At 46.4% G+C, this 24,214-nt stretch overlaps 1 protein-coding gene and 1 long non-coding RNA gene across 5 annotated transcripts in view; one reads left to right on the top strand and one right to left on the bottom strand.

Moving 5' to 3' along the window:
* Positions 1-683: 683 nt before the first annotated feature.
* LOC132416717 (uncharacterized) lies at positions 684-15,095 on the bottom strand. 2 transcript variants are annotated; one of them, XR_011246319.1, is made up of 4 exons: positions 14,981-15,095; positions 5,625-5,789; positions 1,858-2,410; positions 684-1,098 (listed from the first exon to the last, which is right to left on the bottom strand). It is a non-coding gene; the product is annotated as an uncharacterized lncRNA (long non-coding RNA). The 2 variants fall into 2 exon arrangements; XR_009517692.1 differs by lacking the exon at positions 14,981-15,095 and adding an exon at positions 14,185-14,278.
* Positions 14,463-24,214, top strand: part of ADAMTS18 (ADAM metallopeptidase with thrombospondin type 1 motif 18) — a 174,657-nt gene continuing 164,905 nt past the window's right edge. For 2 of the 3 annotated variants that reach the window (XM_060000258.2, XM_060000257.2), the window contains exons 1-2: positions 14,463-15,085; positions 17,995-18,311. In XM_060000258.2, the coding sequence (XP_059856241.1) occupies positions 14,812-15,085; positions 17,995-18,311 (591 nt within the window). In that variant the 5' untranslated portion in view covers positions 14,463-14,811. The remainder of the gene's footprint in view (positions 15,086-17,994; positions 18,312-24,214) is intronic. The other variant, XM_060000259.2, reaches the window with a different exon arrangement.

Genomic DNA, 24,214 nt, shown 5'->3' with positions numbered 1-24,214 from the left:
GGCTCTAGAGAGCAGGCTCAGTAGTTGTGGCGCACAGGCTTAGTTGCTCCGCGGCATGTGGGATCTTCCCGGACCAGGGCTCGAACCTGTGTCCCGTGCATTGGCAGGCAGATTCTTAACCACTGCACCACCAGGGAAGCCCTGTGTCAACTTGACTGGGCTAAGGATGCCCAGATAACCCATAAAACATTATTTCTGGGTGTGTCTGTGAGGGTGTTTCTGGAAGAGATTAGCATTTGACTGGTTAGCCTAGGTTCAGAGATCAGTCCCCACCAATGCCTGTAGGCATCTTCCAATTCACTGAGGGCCTAAATAGAACAAAATTTCCCAAAAGTGGGAGGAAGGGTAAATTCCTTCTCTGGGCTTGAGCTGGGACATACACTTTCCCTTGAGTTTGGACATCAGCACTTCTGGTTTTCTCAGGCCTTTGGACCGGGACTTAGACCACTGGCCCCCGCCTGGTTCTCAGGCCTTCAGGCTTGGACTGGAATTGTGGCACTGGCTTTCCTGGGCCTCCAGCTTGCAGATGTCGATTGTGTGGTTATGAACTGGTCGACTGGACCCGTGCCAGGGTCCTATCCCAGGCCAAGACCCCTTGTCTTGGCCAGGGAGGTTCATTTTCCGCTCGGATTTGCACAGCCAATAAAGAAACCGATGCTGAGACTGGGACAGCACAAGCTTTATTCAACAGCCAAAAAGGGAGAAGCGGGAACTTAGTTCGTAAATCAACTTCTCAGCCCAATTCGGGGGGAGACACCTAATATATTGGAGGGTTGAAGTAAAAGGGGGGCATTGGAAAGAGTAGGAGGAATATTCATGAGTTGTCTGAGAACCTGGGTATGGTTTGGACCCAGAACTGAAGCAATTCTCCTTTTCAGTCCTTACATGGGCTTTTCTGTTGTTGTCACGGCAATCATCAACATCGCGCCTGTGGGTGTCATGGCGCCTGTGGTGTGTGTTATTTAGCATATGCTAATGTATTACAATGAGCATGTAATGAGGCTCAAGGTCGACTGGAAGTCAAATCTTCTGCCATCTTGGGCCTAGCTGGTTCTAACCAGTTCTTATGTTTTTTCTCTTTGCAGCTTCATCCTGAAACTTAGATAAGAGCAATTACTTTCCATTTGAGGGAGGGGCAGGGGTATGATTCTCAGGCGACAGGCTTGGTAACAGTGGGGCTTCTCAGCCTCCATAATTGGGTGGGCCAAACCCAATCCCTCATGATAACTCTCCTATGTATCTACACGTGTCCTATTGCTTCTGTTTCTCTGGAGAACCCTGACCAAGATGGTATTTTTCCACAATCAAAAATAAAAAGCATTTGGGTCCCCAAACTTTAGTGACAACTGCTACACACACAAATGCCTTTCTTGAGTGGTTTTGGGCAAACAAGAGATGCTGTGTTCTGTGTCTGGGTTGATGCAGGACAGAGAAGAGGAGAGAACAGTGGAGTAGGTGAGAGCCGGGGATGTAGTGAGTTTGGGGAGAGCCAGCGGAAACACGCGAGGCAGAGTCTAGAAGTCATTCCAATTCTGGCAAAGCCACTAGACTTCCAATAGTATCGGGTTGGCCAAAAGGTTCGTTTGGGGTTTCCCGTAACATCTTACAGAAAAACCCGAAGGAACTTCTTGGCCAACCCAACACAAGGGAGTCAGGGATCACACCACTTGTGGTCACATTTTAAGGGACAGGGTACACCTAGTCATCATCTGGCTTAACATAAAGATGGAATTAAAAAGGTTCACAAAGACTAATCTATGTGCTAGCTTAGAGTTTATCAATTGCTATTTCTATTAGCAATCTCACAGGGCTGTTATAAGGGTCAAAGTTAAATAGCTGTAAAAATCTAATACCTACCAATTTTAACGTCGGGATGCTACCTTTTCACACACTGTTTCCTCTCTTTGCACCTTTTAAGTGGTTCACTTGTCTTCACATTACATTGCATCCATTTGATAGTTATTGTCTTTGGCTTTTGTTCTCCATGCTTTTGCCCTCAATTTCCTCGTCCCTCCAGCAGGCCCCTGATTTTTGCTTCTCTTAGCGCCCTTTCCTGATCATCTGAGCATAGAAATGCCATCTTGCATCAGGCCCGTGGCCTGCCAGGTGAGTGTTATAGCACCCGGGGATAATCCGGGTGAATTATGAAGGTGTTTTGCAATGTAACTCTGAAAGTTCAGGATGAATTTCAAATGCTGTCCATTCCCAGCTAAGGTCTTGTCTGGCCAAGCCTTCAGGGATGACTCCACAGACATCTGCTGCTGGATCCCAGGAGTAGAGTGTTTTCTGTTGAGACTCCCTGGAAACCTGAAACTCCTGCTGGCGTGATGGGGGGCGGGGGCGTGTTGTACCCACTGGCCCAAGGCTTCATGCTACCCAGTAAATTAGGAGGCTGAGATGAATCTGGCATCTGAAAAACAGTAGACCCACTTTCAGATTCTACCCCTGACACTTACCCAAATTATGTCAGCAAGGAATTACTTTTTTGTGCATTTGACATTCTTACTTTCCTTTTCCAGATTAGGCAACGATGCTACGGAGTACTTTAATGCTTCTGCTCTTTAAATGTTCATGTTACCAAGTCTAAGCTTGCTCTTCTCGCTGCACGACAGGCCAGTAAATTGGGAGACAAGGTGTTGAGGCAAGGAATAGAGACTTTATTCAGAAAGCTGGGCATCTGAGACGATGGCAGACTAATGTCCTAGAGTACCATGTTATCGGGGTCTGGGTGCCAGTTTCTTTTATAGACCAGAGAGGGGGGGAGGAGGTGAGGAAGTAAAAAGACCATAAGTCTTGCAAAATATCTCCTGGTTTTGGCCATCCTAGGGGACGGGATGTGTTAATTTCTTCTTTACTGGCCATTCACAGGTGGGCAGGGTCAGGGTGTTTCCCTGTGGCCTGAACAAAGGCACTTTAGTTTAACATTCAGGCAGGGGCAGGGTTCCCCAAGGGAGGCCATTGTGTATGCCAGTAGCTATAGACAGAACAAAAGCAGTGGAAAGCAAAGGTCAAAGTAAAAGAAACAGATCCAACATGGAGTCAGATTTTGTTCTTCCCTGTTACATTCACGGTGTTTGGCCCACCACCAAGTAAGCAATTAATTAGTGGGAGTAACTTCTATTATTTTCATTGTCCTCACTACATTTCTTTCTCAACCAAACTCGAGTCTCTGTCTACCACAGTGGAACTTTCTGAGACATACGTTTGCTTTGTGCTTCAATTTTCCTAGTTCTACGTTATTAACTAAACCTATGATATCCTTCATACATAAAATTAAAATTTTAATCGGAGCTCTTGGGAAAAAAATATGCCTCGTGAATGTAACGTTTTTTGGGTGCAGTCCACAAAAGGTTTTAGGTTTGTGAGTGAGAGTACTCATGAAATTCAGAGTAGAATGAAAGGTATTTATGAAATATGTATTCATTGGGCGCTTAGCTTTTGCATGGTACGTGAAAGGACACTTAGACTCCAAACTCATGCCCTTTGAGTATGCTGCTGTGTCTCTTCAAATGGATGAGAAGGAAGAATGAAGGGAGAACCTGACACACTTGCGTCATCATCCTGGCTGTGTCTCACTAGCTTAGTAACCTTGGCCGGTGACCTTACCTATCAGTGAACCCCAGTTTCCTTCTGTGTTAAAGGGGATTAGAATGACCCCCTCGGAGTGCTGTCGGACAATGAAATGAGGAATCCTACAGAACATTACCTGGCAAAACGTTTGGCCCAGTGTGACTCACAGAATATGAGTCCCCACCGCTCTTCCCCATTCTGGGGGCAATGGCGTCGACGTCCCTGCTGCTGCTACTGTTATAGCTTAGCTGTTCTACAGCAAGAGAGCTTCCAAAGTTTTGCTAAGTGTGTTACGTTACACTCCTCTGATGGATTATGTCCCAACCATTAACAACGGTGGTGCAGGGAATTTTAATACCTGCAACATATATTCCACATATAATACTAGTGAAACAAAGCCATTCACAAAAGTATATTGAATGCAGTTCTCAACTATATAAAACAGTGCTTCCAGAAGGAAGGTACCATGATAGCTGTGGTCATCTTTGAGGGGTGGATGGTGAATTACGCTTGTTCTCTCATCATACTTTATTTTTCTGAGGTTTTCAAAAACAGCTTGTATTGGTCTTGTCATCATTAAAAAACAAATACTTATTACTGTTTTTAACTTAAGCCCGATCTGCAGACCTTCCATTCTCAGTCTACTTGTCAGGCAAATTATCTGCTTTCTTTGTGGCGGGGGCCGGGGGGGGGTTGTTTTTGTCTGCATTCTCTTTCTGTGCTTTTAAACCAGAGAACTGTTTCCCAATGAGAGCAGTGTGTTCAAAGCTGCATGTCTGCAAGAGATCTTTCATTTACTGTACGGTTAACTCATTGGGCAAAGCAATATTTAGGCAATCCTGAAGAAGGGTTTTTTTTTTTTTTTTAGGCATGAGGGAGCGTGGGGTGGGGGGTTTAATTGTGATGATTTTCCTCTGTGTCGTTTAGCAGTTTTCCAGGGCTTTTCATTATAGCAGCACTGGGCCATTTGAGGTACCTGCTTTCTAATCAGCGCTGGCTGCCTTCCAGTCAGCCTCGGCGGAAACTCACTAGGCACAGGGTTTAATTGGGGCCACCCACCATGGAAGCGCTTCCCCCCTTTGTCCGGAGAGATGGAAGCTCTTAATGTAATGCACATAAAAACGTCCAGTACTGCAGAGCAGGCACCGGCGCTCTGATGTCCCAAGGCTGTTATTATGTCCCAGTTCAATGTCAGGTTTTCAGAGAGACTCCATGCAATCGCAGGGGATGCTTGAACTCTCAGAAAGAGAGCAATAGAAAATATTGGGTTGTAGTCTGGACACCACCCCTGATGTTTGGAACCTCTCTAAATAGATCCCAGACTCCTATAAAAATTTGAAATCAGCCCCCTCCCATCCCTTTTACAATGATCCCTCTGGCACCTTGGATTCCTTCAATTAATTCCTTGCAGAAGCCAGTTGAGTTCCAGTCCTTGGTTTTAAGTGATCAGCCTCTTGAAATGGTGCCCGGTAGCCTTTTGGAAACGCCAGCCTCAGGCAGGGTGGGGACCAAAGTGACTACGCAGCTTCTGGAAAGAGACTGCCTGCGCAACGGGGTGCAGGCCCCATACAGCACTCCTGGTGGGCAGGTGATTGTGTAATTGGGTACATGGGGTGTCTAGCAGCCCGGATCAGGGTGGTGGTTCAGGTGATGCAGGTTAATCAAGGGAAACAGAACTTCTTTTGTGCTTAAAATTGGAAATGTTTAATGTGGATGTGACTGTGGCATCTGCCAGCCTCCTACTGGCTGTGCTTCCCGGGATAACACAGTTGGCATCCTAGAAATAAAGAGTGGACCTGCTTTGCCCACCCCCAGCCATCGCAGGGAGAGGGATGGAGAGAGGCAGGGAGAGCGAGAGAATGCATGCTAATGAGACTGCCACTTAGCAAGTGCTTCATCGAGCGCCGCCCCTGACGGTCATGAAGATCCCTAGTTCTCTTCCGTCCATCCCTGGGAGACAGTACTGTTTTTATCGCCATCTTGTAGATGGGGAGACTGAGGCTTCTAGAGGGCACGAGGTTATCCAGGTTTCCCCAGTGGTGTCGCCATCCTACCTGTTTGACTCTACGGCAGCCCTTCTGAAACGTTCACGTGTGGACAACCACCCGGGGACCTGGGTCTCATGCACGTTCTTGATTAGCGCAGGACGTGATTCAGGCCCGAGGCTGGAACTGAGATGCTGCAGGTGATGGGAAGCCTGCTGGTCCGGGGATTGTACTCTGAATATAGAGGAAACAGACAGCGGTTGGGTCTTGACTAGCTGCATTTTACATTCACCTGGAGCCAGGGGGCTTTAAAAATGCTCCTGATGGGCATTGAGACCCCCTAATTCAGGATCTCTGGGGTTGGGATTTGGCCAGTGTGCACCCAGGTTGAGGCCATCTGCAGAGTTGGGGAGTCCTATGGCTGAGATGATCACGGTAAGCCTCAAGGCCCTTAGGTTTACTTGAACAACAACGAGAATGAACGGTTTGGTTAGGAAGGGGAGGGGAAAAAAGAAAGACCACTGTGTCCTGGAGGGTGAGGTACGGGATACAAAATGAGGCCATGCTGGGGAATAAGGGAGGGAGTGAAAACCAATAAAAAGAGCTGGAGCTAGTTCACAGGCAGGTGTGGGGCCAGTTGGGTGGTGGATTCTGTCTGTCACAGGAGGTGGGAGTAATGAGGTTCCCTGGTTGGGACTCGCCAAGGAGGGCTGTCTCAGCAGCCTGGATTGTTTTCCTTCCAGGCAATGAGGTTTCCATTCAACACAGTATCACCGTGAGTGAGCCCTGTTCCTGGTACTGGAAACAAAGATGTCGATGGCATCGTCTCTGCTCTAAGCAGGCGGTGACAGTTGGGGTGGGGTCTGGCCTCCACTGTGCTTGTCTCACTGACCGATCAGAGGCTGAGGGAATGGTAGGTTGTAGGAACACAGGGAGATGGACTTAACCCAGCCAAACTCAGCCCAACCCACCCAGCCACAGTGATCAGGGGAGTCTGTCCTAGACGAGATGCCCCTTCTCTTCAGTCTCAGGGGTGACACACGCTGAGGGCCTGCCTGAATTAAAGCAATCACGGTGAGGATGAGGGACTGATCTTGAGGCATCCTGAGGTTTGATGACAAATATCTCCCCCTCCACATCCGAAAAATACAACAAGCTAGTGAATATAACAACAAAATCAAACCACGGGGGGAAAGTGGTGGGGTGGGGGTGGGATGAACTGGGGGATTGGGATTGACATGTATACACTAATATGTATAAAATAGGTAACTAATAAGAACCTGCTGTATAAAAATAAATAAAATTCAAAAAAAAACCAGACCTAAAAACACACACAAAAAAACAGACCCACAGATACAGAGAACAAACTAGTGACTTCCAGCGGGGGTGGGGCACTATAGGGTCGGGGAGTGGGGTGTACAAACTATTGGGTGTAAGACGGGCTGCAAGCATGTATTGTACAACACGGGGATATAGCCAGTATTTTGTAATAACTGTAAATGGAGTGTAACCTTTAAAATTGTATTAAAAATAATTTAAAAAATAAAAGAAGTTGATCAGCAGAAAAAAATAAATCTCCCCCCTCCCGGCTTTGCCTCCCAAATTCAGGGGAGATGCCCAAACTTCCCAGCTTGGGGTTCTGGGCAGATGGCGGCAGACGGAGAGTAGCTGATGGTTCAGGCTTGGTGCCTTGTTGAGTTTAGGTGCCTCTGAGGCAGCCAGTCAAACTGCCCTGTAAGTGGCTAGAAATGTGTGTCTAGAGCTTGGAACAGAGATTTGAGCTGGAAAAAGAGATCTGGGAGACACTGGCACATCAGATGGGATGTGAATGTCCAGGAACGGAAGAGGTGATCTTAGGAGAAAAGACAAGGGGAGGGAATGGAAGTCTGTGGATGCCAACCTTTAACGGACATAAAAAGGGTGGGAAATTTTTTGATAAGTAAAAATTAAACAAGAAAGGAGAAAACAGGACAAGGTAATGACCTGGAATCTGAGCAGGTGAGAGGTTTTTGAAAAGGAAGCAGTGACCGTGAATTTCAAGTGCTACAACAATTTAAAGACGACACACTGCCAGGGGCTCAGTTTCTCTCTCTCGCAAACATTTTTAATGGTTCTCTCTGAGTGAAAGGAGCAGGGTTTACACATTCTGATCTCTCTGTATTTGGTAATTTATTTATTTATTTATTTTTTGCGGTGCGCGGGCCTCTCACCCCTGTGGCCTCTCCCGCTGCGGAGCACAGGCTCCGGACGCGCAGGCTCAGCGGCCATGGCTCACGGGCCCAGCCGCTCCGCGGCATGTGGGATCTTCCCGGACCGGGGCACGAACCCGTGTCCCGTGCATCGGCAGGCGGACTTTCAACCACTGCGCCACCAGGGAAGCCCTGTAATTTATTTTTTTGTTGAAGTATAGTTGATTTTATTTCTCTTATTTTAAAATAGCTTTTCTCATCTCATGATTATGAAATTACCCTTTGGAGTTTGGCCTTAGTGGGGACAGTTTCAGGAGACTGAGGGCAGAAGAAGTGAAGGGTAAATGACCAATGCATTTACCTTCACCTACACGGTCCAGCCTTTTGAAAGGGCACTCCGAGAGAGTGGGAACACATGGGAAGGATGCTGAGTACATGGGGGGAAATGATGAAATCGGTCATTTAGAAATTGTAATGCAGCACTCAGCAGTGAGTGGGATGAATCTCTGCTCCCATTCACTTCCCCAAGCCAAGATAAGGAAAGGCTTAAGAAAAGATTGCAACCCAAGCTGGGCACTGTGGATGGCTGTGTCCTGCCTGGGCTTGAATTGAAATGGAATCCAATAGGTCCTAGGCTTCTAAATCCTGCCCCCAAAGGAGTCAGTAGCCCAGAGGCGCACTCTTGTCCTAATTTGCACAGCTTCCAAATTTTGGCTACTTTACTTCGAATGCTGCCTCAGAAGGGCAAACCATTTTTTTCATTTAATTTTTATTTTATGTTGGGGTACAGTTGATTTACAGTGTTGTGTTAGTTTCAGGTGTACAGCAAAGTGATTCAGTTATACATACACAGAGAAAGATAAATATCACATGATATGATATCATACTATACGTGGAATCTAAAAAGATGATACAAATTAACTTATTTACAAACCGGAGACAGGCTCACAGACTTCGAAAACAAACTTACGGGTGCACCATTTTTGAATGCACACCGTGTCTAGGAGCTGCAGCCCTTAAATCTAATGGAAGATATCAGGATCCAGCCTGGAGTTTAGATGAAAGAATATTCAGATGACATCCATCTCTAAGCAATAGTTCACAGCTGAAGGAAGTGGAGTGGCTACAGGAATAAGGTTCAAAGAAGTTCCCAAAAAAGGGGAGAAGAGCTATCATTTAACAAGCACCAGTGGTTTGGGGTTCTGCATCAGACATTTTCTGTTTTATTCAACCCTCATGAAAAAAAAAGATGTGAAATAAGGATCGTTCAGCCTGTGTGACAGAGGAACACATAAAAGACTGCGTTCAAGGTCACATAGCAAAAATACAAGGACTACTTTGACTGAAACCCAATACAAACCAACTTAAAAGGCAAAGGAATTGGAAAGAGCTTTCTTGGCTTAAATGGCAGTGATTTCAAGGATTAAAGGCGCAGGTACGAGAATCATGGTCTCAAACTGGAGCGTGCATATTTTCCTCTTTCCTTCCTCCTCGATGGATTTCATTTTTGCAGCTCAAGGGGATGGCTGCTGCAATATCCAGGCTTTAATCACATATCGTGACAACCTCAGCTGAAACACGGTTTATTCTCTCAAATTGTGTAGATCAGCACCAGCAAATGATTCTAACAAGCCACACTTGAGTCCAGACCACCGCGCCCCCCCCCCCCCAACCCCGCTTTGGCCAGACATTTTTTGCCCAAAAGAAAGTGTTAGTATGTTTGGGCAGGTCTAAATCACGGATTAAACCAGAAGAATGGAGATGGAAATGTTTAGAAGGCAAATCACTCTCTCCAAAATTCAAAGATCTAATCAAATAACAAATCCTTCCTGCTCATAACTGTATCAAGGAGCCAATCCCAAGCCCGTCCTTTATTCTTTCTATTATACTTTGCTTTCTCCGTGAATAAAAAAAGACTCGAAGGCATCTCAGAAGCTTTAAACCCTATTGGCTAGGAAGCAGTGCTGGCATTCACATGGAGGTGTAAGTACAGTGGGCCACAATTACGGGTTTGTAATATATTTAGTTACATCAGAAACACCCAGGTGTTGGTTCAAAGACAGTTGTCTGGGCTTCATCCCAGACCCACTTAATTGGAATATTCATAGGGATGCCCAGAAATGTCAGGTCTAACAACTGCCCAGGTGATTTTGATTAGCAGTAGTTGTTCCCAATCTTGGCTGTCCCGGGCTTCGGGCAGATGGGCTGGTGTTAAATCTGTGAGTTTGGGAGTCATCGGGGCAGATGTCTAAGCCTGCGCGTGATGAGATCTGGTGGTTGAGAAGGAGAGAATACTTCATGTAGACAAGAGTCATTTCCCTTTCTCCGGCAGCCTGAGATTTTCCAGAGCTTTGGCAAAATATATGCTCCATTCTTTGCTGCACAGAGAGTGCAGAACTTGGCCTTGAGTTCGTCTGTGGGAATAGGGAGTCTAGTTGTAGTGTTGCCTCTCCAGTCTGGAACAGACAAGCTACTTTTAATTGTAGGGCTTGGGAAAGGGCTGAAAATAGAGCCGTGAAGCAGCACATGTAGACAGAGCAAGGGAAGCTGAGATGAATAGAGAAAGTCTTAACATAGAGACAGTCAGACAAGCGCAGGTTGCAAAGAGAAGAAATTGATGCCTGTGTCCCAGGAAAGCGGCATGATCGACTAAATATAATTTGAGCTGAGAGAACAGTTGGTAGTTCCTAAATTGGGTTTGCGGACGATCTCCTGTCACTAATGAAAACCCGTCTATGCGTGTCATTTGCTTGAATTTCACTCTTTATTTTGCATGGTGAAGGAAACACTTTATCTTTCTGGATGGTTATCTCTAAAGAAGATGCTGCTCTGTCCTCCTCCCTTTCCCCCTCCCCACTGTTTTTGAGGACGCGGTTGTAACTGCACCTTGTTTTCTGAGACATTGGCCAGGAGGCAGCCCTTGCCTCTCAGGGCTCAAGGATGGAAATCCGTTTCCATCTCTTTATTTTTCTTTTTGGCTACTGTGTTGAAATAAGTCCCGTTTACTGTTTCTAGGTTACCCCGTTCTAGGTTCGGATACTTGGCTTTGGACATCTTTCTCTTTGGACATGAAAATGCCTTCTACCATTCAGTGCAGCTTTAAAATGCCAGAGGAGGGGCAGCATCCCTCTGTGAAAGTCAGCTGTGATGGGAGAGGGGCTAAACGTTTCTTCCTTTCTGTGCAAGAGACCCTTGCATCCTCATGGAGCAGAGATCAAGGAAAAAGTGAATCAATAACAGGGATCACCATTTATTTCTTGCTCTGACCAGGAGGAGGTATGTGACTTAAAGCATATTATCTTGAAAAAGAGGTTAAACTTATGTCGGTGTAAAAAGATGAGAAACCAATACCTAGAACTGTGCCACTGATTTTAAAGGATGGAAAAGAGTGAAACTGTGTGATCTCTCCATTTCCATTTCTCCACCATTCCCTCCCTCCCTCACTCTGCCCCTCTGTCCCTCCCTCCCTTCCTTCCTCTCTTTCTCTTTCCTCCCTTCCTTCCTCCCTCCCTCCCTTCCTTCCTTCCTTCCTTCCTTCCTTCCTACAAATACTTACTGAATGTCTTCTCTGTGCCAGGGTCTGGGCTAAGTATGACAGAATACATCATGAAAGGGATCATTTTTTTCTTTTCCCCATTTGTTCATGCAATGTTTGTATCCCTCTCCCAAACTCATATATTGAAACCTAATCCACAGTATGATGGCATTTAGAAGGGAGGGCTTCGGGAGGTCATGAGGGGTCATGAGGGTCATGAGGGGTCATGAGGGCCGAGGCCTCATGAAAGGGATTAGTGCCCTTATAGGAGAGATCCCTCGCCCCTGCCACCTTGTGAGGACACAGCAAAAAGGCCATCTATGAACCAAGAAGCAGGATCTCACCAGACACCAACCGAATCTGCTGGTGCCTTGATCTTGAACTTCCCAGCCTCCAGAACTGTAAGAAATATGTGTCTGTTGTTTCTAATCCACCTAGGCTGTGGTATTCTGTTATAGCATGTCAAATGGACTGAGACAGATTACTATGAACTTTAGATATTCTTTATAGTGTCTTAGATTTATAGTTTTAAAATCAGCTCAGATTTAGATTTCCAAGTAATTTAGAAGCTGGTGCTCCTTTGCAGTTCACAGCTGAAAGGACCATGTGCTCCCGCCTCTCTGTCACCATCTAGAGGCAATGTATACATATTGCAGGGCTAGTTCCTGGAATATCGAGTGTGGAAAATCGTCCCAGAAGTTGGAGCTTGCAGTGTTTGTGTGTCAGCCCTACAGAATAAATTGGACCCAGGCATCTGCAAATGAATGGAATGGGAAGTTTTGCTCACATAGGAGTATATGAGACGGGGGTCTTGATTTCTGTACCAAACCATGGAGGGTCGGGATCTCCTGGGTGCAAACGTGTCCGAGGGTACGGGAGAAGAGCTGTAAAATCAGTGGGGGATGGGACACTTAGAGGAAGTTCAAGAGGAGGCTCCAGTCCCTCAGCGGTGGGCACTCAACAAATACTTGTCCCATTGAATGAGAAGCTATGAGGCTCCACATCAATGGAGAAAAATGCCACAGAGTAGGACTGGAGTCCACACTATTCATCCAGGTTCTCACTAGGGGTGATTTGGTTTCCCAGGGACATCTAGTAACATCACAACGTTTTATCACAATTCTGAGGGTGCTACTGGCATGTAGTGGGTAGAGACCAGGGACGCTGCTTAACATCCTACAATGCACAGGATGGCTTCCACCACAGAGAATTATCCAGCCCCCAAGGTCAATAGTGCAGAGGGTGAGAAGCACAGGTAAGAAGTGTTCTCTGAGACTCAAGCCCTGACCATGGTGAGGAACCTCTACTCCTGGTCGCAAAAGAGCAAGACCAAAGGGGTGTGGATGACTCCATGCAAAGGTGTCTCACGGGAGAGATGCAGATCAGGGACATGGTTTCACTGGGCCAAGTGTGAGCACACCACGCACCCCTCCAGCGTCCTTTAGAAGCATAAAGCACTGAAGTTACCTGGGTCAGAATCACCCACAGCTGCTTGCTACAAATGCATATTTGGGCCCAACACCGAATCTCCTGAATCAGAACGTCCACGGCTGGTGGCCCAGGCATCTGTATTTTAAGCCAGCATCATGGGTGATTTTGATGCACATTCAAGTGTGACATAAGATGGATAAGCAAAAGCAATTCCGGGTACCGTCTGTTCTTATTTTTAAAGCCCACTTATAAAGGGCTCAGAAGGACATGCACTTAATCCTTGCGATGCTTTTGCTAGATTGTGCTGAACTCCCGTTTTACAGATTATACAATGGAGGCCACAAGAGCTTAAACAGATTACGTCGTGAAACCCACGTGATTTGTTTAACCTAGATTTTCTCACTGTGAGGCCTTTCCACACAGAAGCTGTGCCACCTTCTCTGCTTTTCTAGCCCCAGCTTTAGATCTTCACTGATGCATCCAGTGAAACAGACCCTGAACACACACACACACACACACACAATCTTAAATCTAAATTTCTTACATGCTTCACCCACAGCCCACAAGGTCCTGTTGACCTGGCCATCTGCTATTTCTGTCTCTCCCTCCGGCCTGTAGGCCTTCCATCATGGCAGGTACGTTTCCTACTTCAAGACCTTCACTTACACTGTGCTCCGTCTCCGGACATGCAAGACCTCACTCCTTTCTTTCTTTATAAAACTGACCCCCTCTCTTTGGTCCTCTTTGAAATGTCAGCTCCTAACAGACATCTTACAGTTACACGCCCACTCTTAGACCCCCTCCAATTAAATTAGATTCTGCTCTTATTCTTTCTAACTTAGGACCCCATTCTTTTCCTGTAGACTATTTGTGATCATTTTGGTTCTGGTATGGTCGAGTTATTCCTTGAGGGTCTTTTCCATTAGCCTGTGAGGAGAATATATTTTGTTCATCACTGCAAACAGTGGGGATCGAAAGATCAAATAAACGTGGCGTGTAATCAGCAGGCACCCGGCAGAGGGGATGCGCATTCGTGGCGATGGCAGCAGTGTATGTTACGGCTCATTTCTGCACGTTGCGGGGTCTGGGGCCAGGATTCAATCTTGAGGAGCTGGAAACGCGGTCACTTGAAGAGGTGAGGCCACCGCCGGCCAGCCTGGGTTTTCACACGCTGCAGCCGGTGGCAAGGCTCTTGCTTCCAGCCCTCCAGGCCGCCTGAGATTTGCGAGTTACCGGGATTGCTCTCTGGGTAGCGAGGTACTCTGGAGCCCAGCCAAGCCCGGTTTCCTCAACCTTATCAAGGGGTTAATAAGGCCCACCTTTGCAAGGAGAGGGTCCGAGGTGAGCGAGATAAAGCAGAGGAGGGCAGCTGGCCCTTTGGAGGTACTGAGAACGCTAAATACCTGGGCTGTCTCGCCAGGAGACTTGTAAAACAGAAGTCTGCACCGGCAGCGAGAGAAGTCGCGCCACTCACCTGAGTGCCGCCCTGCTCGGCTCATCCCTCCGTGCGCTTCAGTGACGTTTTCCCAGCCTGGCCCAGGGCGCTCTCCTCCCTCCCTCGGCGGTCGCTCCCTCCCTCCCCCTTCCTCTCCCCCAGCCTCCCCTCCCCGTGCGCCCCCTCCCTCGGAGCGGGAGCGGGGAATCCCACGCCCTTGCACCAGCCCGGGGGCTCGGACGGGCCCGGGAGCCGCTGGTCGCCAATCACCGTGCGGTGGAGAGGCGGGCGCTCGGCTCCGGCGCGCTGGGGGAGCCAGCTGGCTCTGCTGGCCCCGGGAGCCTCAGACGCTCACCCCGACACAGACAGACGCACTGACGGGAGGGCAGGCGCGAACAGAGTCCCCCGGCCGTCTGCGCTCGGAGGCGCGCGCCAGCCCTGGTCCGGGGCTCCCCCGTGCCGCCTCCAGGAGCCGCAGGCGGCGCTGTGCAGGCCGGCGCCGGCGGGAGGGAGGGCGCGCGAGCTGCCGGAGCCGGGGAGGCCCGGCGCTCCCGGCCCGCGATGTGAGCGGCGGCAGCTCCCACCTGGCGCCGCACCTGGAGCGCCGCGCTCCGGGGCGGCGGGGAGGATGTGCGCCGCCCGCAGCCGCCGCGCCCGCACCTGACCATGGAGTGCGCCCTCCTGCTCGCGTGCGCCCTCCCCGCCGCCCGCTCGGGCCCGCCGTGGGGGCCGGCGGGACGGGGGCGCGTGGCCAAGGCAGGTGCCCGGCGGGGAGGCGCCGATGGCGGGTGGCCGGGGACCCCAGCCCCGCCGCGCCCCTCACGCACGGTGTCACCTTTTCTCTTGCAGGCGCTCCAGCTCTGCTGCCTTTGCTGTGCGTCGGTCGCCGCAGCCTTAGCCAGTGACAGCCGAGGCGGCGGCGGCAGCGGATTAAACCACGGTTCGTATTCGCCCCCCCGCCCCCACCCCGCAGAAGGGCTTCTCCAGGCACTTTGTCCTTTCCTTCCCCCCAAAGAGAGAAAGGGCAGACGAGGCCACCCCTCCCCCCCACGTGGCAGGTGTGCGCGCGTCCTGGAAACGGTTCCTGTTTGGAGAGGGGGATGTGGCCCGGACTCTGAACTTATCGGAAGAATCAGTGCCTCAAGCTGCAAGTCACATAAATGAGAAAACAATACTTTCCCTCGTTCACAGACGGCTGGTTTAAAAAAAAAAAATCCGTGCTGTGGTGAGAAATTAGAAAGTGAGTGGATATTGACTAGGTAGCTGGTATCAAAGGGCACCGTCCTCATCTCCTTCCTCTTCCGGGAAAGGACATGCCCCCTTCTTCCCCCATCTTCTTTCCTCCCCCATCTTCCTTCCCCCCCTTCACTCCTGTCCCCTTTCTCCCTTTCCTTCCTTCTTTCTCCCTTTTCTCTTCTCTCGTATCATTGATTCCCAAAGATCACTTTTAGAGAGAGGAAAGCAGGTAGCCTCTGGTGGGGGGGCGGGGGGGTTTGCTTTATCTCCTTTGAAGTTCCCTCGCTTCAGACTTCCAGAACACTCTTTACTTCTGTCATTTATTAACTTCTCCCTGGCACCTGGAAGGAAAATCCTTGTTTCCATTGTTCCCATGGGCTACTGGAGAACAGCTGATTCCTGATCCAAGGTTTCTATAGCAAGACCTTGATGTCTAGCTGGGGTTTTATCATTTTTTAGTCTTGCAGGGTTATCTCCTCCTCTCAGGGGACCAGGGATCATACTGGGGAGAGGGGGGATGGCAGAGTCATGGAGAAAGGCTGTGCCGCCAGGGAGTGGGTGAGTGAGGGGACAGGGGAGAGCCAGGAATTTGCCCTTGAGAAATTCGCCTTTTGTCCAACCAGAAAAGCTGGCTGCAGTTTCTAAAACAACCCCTCATTGTTTCATCAGGGCCAAATGGCTGGAGGTCCTCTCCATTCCAGCTACCACCTGTAAGGACCTCATCTTTAGGTAGCCCCTGAGCCGATTAATCAGATCACTCACTACAGGGGCCCTGACTGCCCCTCTTCCCATCAAGGACTGAATATTACCATCAGCTTGCTTGTTCATTCTCCCCTTGGAAACAAACTAGTAGCAGGTGTCTGGGTGGGGGGCTTTGCAGGCTGATTCTGCAGACCGCTGGCTGGATAAGGCTTCTGCGTGTTCTCCCAGCTAAGAGCAGGCAGAGTTTCAGATGGCTTTGGTCAAGGAGGTAAGAATCAACTTACAGAGACTGTGTCTGAGCACATGTCAGGGATGCTTTTCACAATTAGGTTTTAGTATGGGGGAGGGAGAAGGTGGTTTGTCCCTAAGAAAAAGCTGTGTTTAATCAAAAGCCACATACCAGGAAAACGGCAGAGTAGCAATTTTAAAGAGAAGAGAAATCATGTATATCCCACTCAATTTTTTTAAGGTTAAGAGAAAAACATTTTTTTCAATTGCTTTTTAATATGCATGTCAATTAGGTAGTATTTCTAGTTAAAGGAGTGAAGAAGAAAATGGGGGAGAACGGCAAGAACCTTGTAAGAATGAATTTCTCAAGCAATATGAGTAACAGATGGTTCATACACAGAACATAGTTGAAAATTATTATCATATTGGGATTTTTTTTTTTAATGTAGGACCAATTAGGATATCACTCGTTGATCCCTGCTAGCTACAGGGCTTCTGTTCATTCCTTAGCTTTTTTTCTTTCTTTTCTCTTCTTGTTTTTTTTTTCTTTTTTTTTTCTTTTTTCCGGTTGTTGACTATTTCGGGAAAAGGGAAATTCCTCTTGCTTTTCCTCCTCCAGTAACCAAGGACCCAAGTGACTCAAACATGCCTCTTGGTTATTCAGAATCTTTCTAAACACGGTCCAAATTAGTTTCCCATTCTGTGCCTAGAAAGTGGAAATACAGAGCGTTTTTTAATGCGCAGAGGGCATATTCCAGATCATCTTGTGGGATGATACTTTTCAGTTTCAATGTCGTGTGATAGAAAACAGTTTGCTAGCCTCGTTTTTTCAAGCAGCAAATTGTTGTTTAACTTCTCTTCTCTGGGACAAGCAGTAATTAGCGCTGCTCTAGGGAGCAACAGTGAAGGTATTTTTAAACACGTCTTTCCAGGTGTCCCCTGATCTGACACGCCCCCACCAACATGTCTGAGCAATTTTCAGCAACAGACTGTAGTGGGAAGTTCTGACAATTTCGAGGCATTTTTATGTATCCACTCTATTTTATGCTTACAATTAAATGGAATTGTCCCAGGGAAAGCTCGTTTGTAAAACGCTGAGTGATACAAGTGCTGGAGTTTTATTATCACGTATAATTAATATTGGAAACATAAAACTACAGTTACTTGTTAATTACCTGAGAATTCATCTCAAGTTACTCAGTGCTGTGAGTTACATTTGAAATTTAAACTCTGTCCCCCCCACCCCAATGCTCCCAATGTAGTTTAAGCACAAAGGTATCATCTTGGAAAAAAGTGTTCCTTTCTTGGCTTTGTGGTTTTTATAGTTATTAATACTGTCTCCCCCAAATCAATTTTTACGTATGGATGACTCTATGACTAATATATAAAAAGTCCATCTCTCTCTGCAGACCATGAGAGTTGTGGCATTTTCCAGAAACATTCTTGACGTTCTACAAGATGGTGCCTGACTTACAGTTTCTGTAGGAATTGCTGTGGCAGAGCTAATTGTCAAGATCACACAATTCCCCTTGTCATGAGCTGCTCTGAATTATAGGTAGTTTAGGTGCGTGGCAAAAGAACAAGTACCTTTCAGCTGTGTGTTGCTCTTTGCCAGCCTTTCGGAAAGGGACCCTCGGGCACTGCGGGCCGTGGGTGCTGACAGCGAAACCTTTCCCATTGCAGATTACGTCTTTGTCACGCCGGTAGAAGTGGACTCGGGCGGGTCATATGTTTCACACGACATTTTGCACAGCGGCAGGAAAAAGCGGTCGGCGCAGAGTGCCAGCAGCTCCCTGCATTACCGATTTTCAGCATTTGGACAGGAACTACACTTAGAACTTAAGCCCTCGGCAATCTTGAGCAGTCACTTTATTGTCCAGGTACTTGGAAAAGATGGTGCTTCAGAGACTCGGGAACCCGTGGTGCCAAGATGTTTCTATCAGGGATTTATCAGAAACGACAGCTTGTCCTCCGTCGCCGTGTCTACATGTGCCGGCTTGGTAAGCACCCCCTACTCCCTCTTTCCTGTGTTTTGTATAACTGGAATGAACAGATGTCTGCAATCCTAAGTGCTCTTGCAGCCAACTCCACACATTCACACTGTCAGCTTTGATACGTATAATATTCTCAATTGAATTACTCTAATCTGCTCCCAGAAAAAGAAAATCTATCTAAAAGAACTTTAATTACCATTTAGAACGTTCTTTTGATGTTTAATGGTCTGGGCCTCTTCATTTTCCATGTTTGAGACGATCCCCCAAGGAAATTAATGTGATGGATGCCATTCGCTTTGGAAAGTCTTGAGAGACCAGGCTTTATATAAATCTAACAAGCTGCGTGCCTCCACAGTGCTTTGAAACAGGGAAAACCGTATTTAATGCAAAAGTGTGTTCACTGCCCTGGGAAGCCCAACCTTCCCTGTGGAAGGGAGGCCTCTTGTTTTCTTTCAACTAATCTGTTCATGTTGTCCTGCTCACATAAGGCGTCCTTTCTGAGTGTGATGTGGTGTGTTCAGGGGCTGGTGGGATTACGTGTGGCATCCAGGAAGGCAGGACACTTAAAAAGATTTGGGACGAGCGTTATTTCCTCTTGTGTAATCCTCAGCTGTTGGGCTCGAGATCAAGAATATTGGTATAAATGATGCTTGTCTCAGGATTCAGTCATCTGTGAGACAATAAATGGTGATCTGGGTCGATTTCATCTTGTGTTGCAACTGAGAAGTGTCTGTAACTGACAGAAGAGTTTGTGTGTGTTCAGACACACCGTGGTCATGCTCTGGCGTGGCTAGAAGAAAGAAAATGTGAGAAAGCCCAGCTGAGGATGTAGTTAGTGTGATGTACGTGATACATCGTGACTGAACAAGAGAGAGGGGCTCAGGCGCTGGTGAATGAAGACTCCCGTGTTCTTGGCTAGCCGAAACTTTATTATTTAACTTTTTTGTTTTCATATTGTGACTTGACGTGTAGTTAAAATCTTTTATCACAACCAGAGTTACGATATTTTTTCGTATGGTCTTTAAACTATAGAGTGAAGCAAAGATTTAACAATTCCTGGCTAAGCTGGATCTGTTTAAATGAGCAATATGGCTTACTAGTGACCTATATGTTCTAAGATAGTTACACGCACCTAGGCAGCCCACACACACGTGAATATATCTTGTTTTTGTTGTTTGGTTGGTTTGGTTGTCATGAGTCTACTGCTTGTTTGGGAACGTCCCCCTCTTTTCCCTCTCTTCTATCTATTCCAGTATCCTTATGTCTTCAGAAGGAGGTTAGGCCCTCCATCACAGTGGCTTAAACTATCCCATTCCAGATAACCCAGTGGTGAAGAGTAGTCTGTCCAAGTTCATCTTTCATAGCAGCCCTTACTAGTAGGACCTTGGGCAAGTTATGAATCTCTCTGTGTCTTAGTGTCTCTCTCTCTCTACAATGGGAATAACAAGAGGGTTTACAGCACCGTGGGGATAAAGTGACTTCCTACATGGAAAGTGCTACAGCAGCTCTTGGAAGGCGCTTAGTCTCCCCGTGGTTAATGAGCTCAATATTCCACTTTCTGTGAGTGATAGGAAATCTGACCAATTATCCCATATTCATAGATGTTAGGTTGTTTCTCCTCAGAAGGAGATTCACTTTTGAACAGAGAATGACCACTTAACACAAAGAATGAGGCAAATTTAAAAGTTCCATCTTTGGGCTGAAGGTGAAAGAAGTCATTGGGAACCACATCTGCCCGTGTATAAGGCCGATATAATTTTTTTCTTCGCGTACCAATCTGATTTTTGTTTGTTTTTATCTTTTAAATTCAATTTTTATTTTATATTGGACTGTAGTTGATTTACAATGTTGTGTTAGTTTCAGGTGTACAGCAAAGTGACTGAGTTATACATATACGTACACATATATGCATTCTTTTTCAGATTCTTTTCCCATATAGGTTATTACTGAATATTGAGTAGGGTTCCCTGTGCTATACAGTAGGTCCTTGTTGATTATCTATTTTATATATAGTAATGTGTATATGTTAATCCCAAGCTCCTAATTTATCCCTCCCCCCCACCTTTCCACTTTGGCAACCATAAGTTTGTTTTCAAAGTCCGTGAGTCTGTTTCTTGTTTGTAAATAAGTTCATTTGTATCATTTTTTTAGATTCCACATATAAGCAAAATCATATGATATTTGTCTTTCTCTGTCTGACTTACTTCACTTAGTATGATCATCTCTAGGGCCATCCATGTTGCTGCAAATAGCATTTCATTCTTTTTTATAAGGCTGTTATAAATTGAAATCATGAAACTCACAATCTGTTCCTACTTTTCAACAAGCCAGCCACATATACTTAATTAACTTTAGTTCTGTAGGCCTCAGTTTCCTCTCCTGAGCCATGTGAAATTAGTTCTAAGACCACGGCCATCTCTAGGCATCTGAGTCCAATTATCCAATTGTTTGGGCCCATGGGGCATGGGGTAGGGAGAGGATCAAGCTTATCCCCCTTGCATTACCCACCTCCCCAAGTCCCTGCCGAACAGCAGCAAAATACAGACACAGCCATCCTCAATCAAACAATAAGAAAAATAAAACAAGGAAGAGGACAGAGCCACAAATGAGAAGCTGAGACACTGCTCTGTATTAACGTCTGTAACTTCTATTGAGGTATAATGTATATACAGAAAAGTGCAAAAATGTATACACAGAAGAATGCAAAAATCGTGGAGTACAGCCTAATGAATTTTTACAAAGTTCACACCGCTGTAACCCACAACCAGATCAAACAGGACATTACCAGTGTCCCAGAAGACCCCTACCCCACATCCCCTTCCAGTGACTGTCCACCAGAAGTAACCACTGTCCTAATTTGTCACATAGCTTAAGTTCGCCTATTTAAAAATTTTTTACCTAAGAGAGGGTCATACAATAATTCCTCTGTATGAATATTCTACATTGTTTCCATCTAATTGTTGGTGGCATTTAAATTGTTTCCAGTTTGGGGCTGTTAGGAGGAGGAATACTAAACATTCTCGTCTATGCCTTTGGGTGAGCTTATGGACACATTCTGTTGGAAACATACCAAAGACTGAAGTTGCTGGGTCATAGGTTAATATATATGTTTTCCCTAAAGCAAAATAGCGAGCAGTGTGGTCAGTGTTCGTTTGTTGGTTTTGCGGCTAACCCTTATACAGGCAGCGCTCACCCTAAGCAGGGAGAGCGGCACCGCCCAGCTCCTGCCCCAGGAACTGCACTTACCGCTCTTTTCCTAGATTCAGCCAAATGGCTTTTCAGAGTGGTTGCACTGATTTACACGGCCATCAGCAGTGGGTAAGAGTTCCGGTTGCTCCACATTCTCATCAACACTTGGCTGTTGTCTGTCTTTCCCATTTTTGCCAGTCCCATTGATGGATGTGAAGCAGTATCACACAGTGGGTTTGGTTTGCATTGTTCTGATGGTTAATGAAGTTGAGTATCCTTTCTTATGCCTACTGGCCACTTGTATACCCTCTTTTGTGATATCATATATGGACAAGAAGTATTATACAGGTTTTCCCTGTTATCTGAAAATAGAGTGTCCCTATGAAGTCTTTCGTAAGCCAAAACGACAAAAGCAAAGAAGCAATTACCTTAGGACACATCTTGGCAATGAATGCACAAAATAAATGGACATAAAGCACAAGTGCTCACAGACGTAGTTCAGAGCGACAGTGGCTTGTTGCAGAGATTCTTAGTGCAGTTCCTGGGGAAGGAGCTGGGCGGTGCCGCTCTCCCTGCTTAGGGTGAGCGCTGCCTGTATAAGGGTTAGCTGCAAAACCAACCAACAAACACTGACCACGCTGATCGCTATTTTGCTTTGTTTTTTTTCCCCATAAAAACGAAAATCCTCTTCGTATTTCTTTCGGTTAGCAAAAACCAGGTGCTAATTGCGTTTTTCATAAAAGCAAAGTGACATAAAGCAAACTTGCGAAAGTGGAGGACTCCTGTATATGTTTTCAGCCCAAACTGTGGTGCTTTTTCCTTTCTTTGTGAAGAGAAACAAGGCTTCTGAGCAAAAACACCTTTGCCAACTTAGCATCTTTGATATCATGGCTTTGCATCTCTAACGATGCATGGACCTGCATATGAAACACTGTTGAATAGCAATAGTGAACTCTGGGAAATCACTTGAGGCGCCACATTGAAGAATCTCTTCTCTAGGCCCATTGAGAGATGGGGATGGAGGAAAATCATCACTCCAGGAGGAAGAATCTTTCCTTCTAGCTACCCAGAACCCATGAACACTGCTCACCTTCTTTGGTCAGACAGGGGGTTCCTAAAGTGAATTAGCAAGTGCTGTAATGCATTCAGAATAGAATAATTCAAGGCTTCAGGAGATGGGCAGGTCTCTAACATGCTTGGTGGACGGGCAGGTCTCTTACACGCGTGTCAGAGTTCACAAGCCAGAAGAGGTGAACGACTCTTCCGGCACAAATACAGAAACTGACATGAGGTGAAGGAGACTGAGATGAATCTTCTTTCACCTGAAGTGCCTCCATTGGTGTTTCCCCGAGACGGGGGCTGGCAACTGGCATCAGAGTGACTTTCAAGGTTCTAGCAATTTCCTAGTGTGCATCAGTGTGTATTAAAAAAGTGAGAAGTCCCCTTTAGATAATAGAGTACTGACAGGAAAGCTAACCATTAACTTGACTTGGTAGGGAAACTCCAAGAGCGAGCGAGAGAGGGTGGAGGGGTTCTAATAGTGAAATATATTTGCATACATACATATTCCGGTTAGGATTTCTCCGGCAGGGAATTCAGTAATTCAGAATTAAACTATACTCGAAATAGTCTCTTAAAATGTACCCCCCACACACGATGGGTCTCATTTTATTCAGGAGTTAAGTAGGCAGTTATTTACTTGGAATAATCCATTAAACAGGAGTTGCAAACTTCCACGAGTGAATCTGCCTACCGTTATGTCTGGAGGGGGTGTCCTTTAAAATTTTTTTTGGAGTATAGTTGCTTTACAATGTTACGTTAGCTTCTACTGCACAGCGAAATGAATCAGCCATACGTATACATATATCCCGTCCCTTTTGGATTTTCCTCCAATTTAGGACACCACCGTGCATTAAGTAGAGTTCCCTGTGCTCTGCAGTAGGTTCCCCTCAGTTGTCTATTTTATACATAGTATCAATAGTGTACATGTGTCAATCCCAATCTCCCAATTCCTCCCACCCGTCTCCTTTCCCCCTTGGTATCTGTACATTTGTTCCCTACGTCTGTGTCTCTATTTCTGCTTGGCAAATTAGGTCATCTATAAGATTTTTCTAGATTCCGCATATATGCATTATTATACAACATTTGTTTTTCTCTTTCTGACTTCACTCTGTATGACAGTCTCTAGATCCATCCACGTCTCTACACATGACCCGATTCCGTTCCTTTTTATGGCTGAGTAATATTCCATTGTATATATGCACCACGTCTTCTTTATCCATTCCTCTGTTGACAGACATTTAGGTTGCCTCCGTGACCTGGCTATTGTAAATAGTGCTGCTATGAACATTGGGGTTGCACGTGTCTTTTTGAATTACGGTTTTCTCAGGGTATATGCCCAGTAGTGGGATTGCTGGGTCGTATGGTAGTTCTATTTTTAGTTTTTTAAGGAACCTCCAAACTGTTCTCCATAGTGGCTGTGTCAATTTACATTCCCACCAAGAGTTCCCTTTTCTCCACACCCTATCCAGCATTTATTGTTTGTAGATTTTTTGATGATGGCCATTCTGACCAGTGTGAGATGATACCTCATTGTAGTTTTGATGTGCATTTCTCTAATGATTAATGATGTTGAACATCTTTTCATGTGTTTGTTGGCCATCTGTGTGTCTTCTTTGGAGAAAGGTCTGTTTAGGTCTTCTGCCCATTTTGGGATTGGG

Source organism: Delphinus delphis, chromosome 20 (assembly GCF_949987515.2).
Source record: "Delphinus delphis chromosome 20, mDelDel1.2, whole genome shotgun sequence".
NCBI lineage: Eukaryota > Metazoa > Chordata > Mammalia > Artiodactyla > Delphinidae > Delphinus > Delphinus delphis.
This window is presented reverse-complemented; position numbering and strand designations above follow the sequence as displayed.